This window comes from Lemur catta, chromosome X (assembly GCF_020740605.2).
Source record: "Lemur catta isolate mLemCat1 chromosome X, mLemCat1.pri, whole genome shotgun sequence".
NCBI classification, from domain to species: domain Eukaryota; kingdom Metazoa; phylum Chordata; class Mammalia; order Primates; family Lemuridae; genus Lemur; species Lemur catta.
Window position 1 is genome coordinate 7,233,353 of NC_059155.1, and position 3,442 is coordinate 7,236,794.

General features: G+C 49.3%; 1 protein-coding gene across 1 annotated transcript; it reads right to left on the bottom strand.

The window, feature by feature from the left end:
- Nucleotides 1-1,015: 1,015 nt before the first annotated feature.
- Nucleotides 1,016-1,966, bottom strand: LOC123628149 (olfactory receptor 10V1-like). Its single transcript, XM_045537802.1, has one exon. It carries the CDS (start codon nucleotides 1,964-1,966, stop codon nucleotides 1,016-1,018), a length of 951 nt encoding a protein of 316 aa, XP_045393758.1.
- Nucleotides 1,967-3,442: the final 1,476 nt, after the last annotated feature.

A 3,442-nucleotide genomic window follows, 5' to 3' on the forward strand; every position in this document is an offset into this window, starting at 1 on the left:
TCAATTACCACGTATTTATTTATTTTCAGACGGAGTCTCGCTCTGTTGCCCAGGCTAGAGTGAGTGCCGTGGCATCAGCCTAGCTCACAGCAACCTCAAACTCCTGGGCTTAAGCATTCCTTCTGCCTCAGCTTCCCGAGTAGCTGGGACTACAGCCACATGCCACCACACCTGGCTAATTTTTCTGTTTTTAGTAGAGACGGGGTCTTGCTCTTGCTCAGGCTGGTCTCGAACTCCTGAGCTCAAGCGATCCTCCCTCCTCGGCCTCCCAGAGTGCTAGGACTACAGGTGTGAGCCACTGCACCTGACCAATTACCATTTATTGAGCATCTGTTATGTGCCAGGTGCTGGGGTGACAGAGATTAATCATAGTTCTCATCTTCAAGGAGTCTCTAGGCCATTCGGGGAGACAAGCCATTTCAGTGCTAGATGATGTGTAAGCACGTGAGGCTTCTGGGAGCAAGTGGCCCTTTAAACAAGATTTGAAGGATGAGGAGGGGTCATCTGGCCCAGAAGCAGAAGTGGGGCAGACCCTGAAATGCCTTAGTGAGGATGGTGCGTGAGTCGAGGGAGGAGTCCTCAATGCTGCTGCTTCAGGTTGCATTCGTGTGTCTCAAGTGATCTTTAGGTCATTTTCTGATGATGCAGGAATTCAGTTTCTGGGCTGGCTCTGCATTTTCATCCAAACTACTTACTTTGGATCTGGGAGTTCCTTGTATTTCTGTCTCTGCTAGTTCTTTGGCCACAGAAGTGGCTGGTTTAATGTTTTGTTTCCGTCATCTAATGACCTTCTGCCTGTCTGTGTCCACGTCTCTGACAGTGCTGTGGATGATGGATGGAACTGTTCATGAAGGGACAGTAAAACATCCATCAATGCCCCAGAACTGCTGCATCTCAGAAAATCTTAGGATTCCTTCTGTCTTTCTGATCACAGAAAAAGGGACAGTGAGAAAAGGGAGGCGTGGGGCCACGAGGTGCACAGTGAGATGCCTGGCTGGTGGGCCTTGACCTCCCTTCAACTTGCCTTGGGCTGCTGCTTGATCACCAGGAGTCTCCTGAGGGCACCCTTCACTTCCTTGTTCCTCAGACTATAGATCATAGGGTACAGCATGGGGGTTACGTTGGTGTAGATTAAAGACACAATTTTGTCCTGTTCTGGGGTGTAGCATGACTTGGGGCGAATGTAGATGAATATCGCACAGCCATAGTGCAGAAGGGAGACCAGCAGGTGCCCTGCACAGGTGGAAAAAGCTTTGCTCCTGCCCTCTGCTGAGTGGATTCTGAGGATGGCCGTGATGATGAACCCATAGGAGAGCAGGATCAACAAGAAGGGTATCAGCAGGATGAGCATGCATACGAGGAAGACTGCGATCTCATTGGCTTGTGTGTCTGAGCAGGCCAGGAATAGCACAGCAGGGATGTCACAGAAGAAATGATTAATCTCATGGGACCCACAGAAAGGCAGGAGGAAGATCAGTGTGGTAAGAGTGAGAGAGAGTACAAAGCCGCTGATGCATGCCAGAGCCAGCATCTGCAGGCACAGGGCCCTGGTGATGATGAATGTGTAGCGCAGGGGATTGCAGATGGCCACAAAGCGGTCATAGGCCATCACGGTCAGGAGGAAACACTCTGCCCCACCCAGGGCAATGAAGAGATGCATTTGCAGGGCACAGCCCAGGAAGGACATCCGCTGGTTCCTGGAAAGGAAATTGGCCAGCATGTTGGGGACAATAACCAGTATATAACCAATTTCAATGGTGGACAGGTTCCGGAGGAAGAAATACATGGGGGTCTGGAGGCGGGAATCAATGAGGGTGATGAGGACAATAGTTGTGTGCCCTGCTAGGGTGACAAGGTGCATGATTAGAAGCAGTCCAAAAAAGAGGATTTGCAATTCAGCAAGGTCCCCAATGCCCAATATAATAAACTCAGAGCTGAAGGTGTGGTTTTTCTGCTGTGGGTCCATCCTATATTCTTTGTAGAACTCCTAGGCTGGAAAGGTCAGTTTTTTTGTTTGTTTTTGTTTTTGTTTTTTTTACCAATTCTCCAAGCTGTGGGAAACCTTGAAGCCCTTTCCAGGGATGGAAGTGTAGCCAGCTCTCCAGGCCCTCCAAGCTCCTTTTCCAGCATTAGTCCTTCTCTTCATGCTACTAGCTTTTTGAATTCTGCCCTCTGCTCACTGAGAATGAAGCCCTGTTCATGTGACGTCACTTTAGTTCACCTGTTGAGTTATTACAAAAACGACCTGAGATGAGTGAACTCTAAATAGGAAGTTGCTTTTCCTGGACTCTAAGGACAGTCTTTCTGTCAGAGCTGATCTCCATTTTGAGGAGTTGTCTGGGGTGGGGGTGGGAAGCTGCAGACTCACTGAGCAAGGGAATTCTTGTAGGATCTAGATGCTTTTGACTTCGCGCATTGGCTATTTTGTTCTTCCCTTACTACCGCCTCCAAACTCCTGGAGTTCCTGCAGGCGACAAGCTGTGAACAGAGTGCTCGAGAGCTGCCTCTCCTATGTCCCTGCCTCAATTGCAGGGAGGCCCTGCATTATGTGTCACCTCCTTCTAGATACCTCCCCTGACCCCTAGGCTGTGTGAGGCCCTTGCCTATGTTCCCACAGCACTCTGGGCTTCGCCGATCATATTACTTATCTCTGAGTCCTGTGATTCTTTGATTATTTCTCTGTCTACCCCAACAGCCGATGAACTCCATTATGCAAGAACGGTGTCTTGTTCAGCCTCTCAAACAGTGGCTGAAACATATTGGGAACATCAATAAATGTTTGTTGAACGAGTGCCTGTTGTTCACTTATGCATCTTCCACAGTTAGCACAGGGTCAGGCGCAGAGTGAGAGAAGAGCAGAGGGCAAAGGGGTGAGCCAGGTCACAGGACAGAGTAAGGAGAGAGTCAGGGAGGGAATAGTCTCGGGACAATGGGCTGCTGAGTGCCCGATGGGACCACACTTGGCTGGTCTGCTTCCCAGGCTTCGAGGAGCTGTTTGCTTCCCTCTTTACCTTGGCAGGACCCAAGTTACCAGTAGGAAGCCTTGTGTTTGGCCTCTGATTGCTTCCCATACATATCTCCATCACAGCATTGGAGAAGAGGAGGTTTCTTAAGATTTTAGAGATTTAGCAAATCAAGAATGAATAGGACTTAAGGGCCCTGCGGAAGTGGGCTTGCCTCCTAAAGGAGCATACTTTTTAGGGGCATGCCATTTCTACTGGGATCACTGATGGGCAAAGCGGGTTAAATGAAACTAGAAAACCCATTTGGATGATAGCCTTGCTTGGCATAGATGGGGGTTCTTCCAGCTTCCCAGCCACTTTTGTGTTACTCTGAGCATTATTTTGTTTTTTACTTACCTAAAGGGCACCTGGAGTCTTTGAGCTGGACAGGTCCCTAGAGGGCAATGTGCCCACTCCTCACTGTAGAGCAGATGGTCACA

Coding starts and splice junctions, on each gene's coding strand:
- LOC123628149 (XM_045537802.1), bottom strand. CDS start 1,966: ATGGACCCACAGCAGAAAAACCACACCTTCAGCTCTGAGTTTATTATA.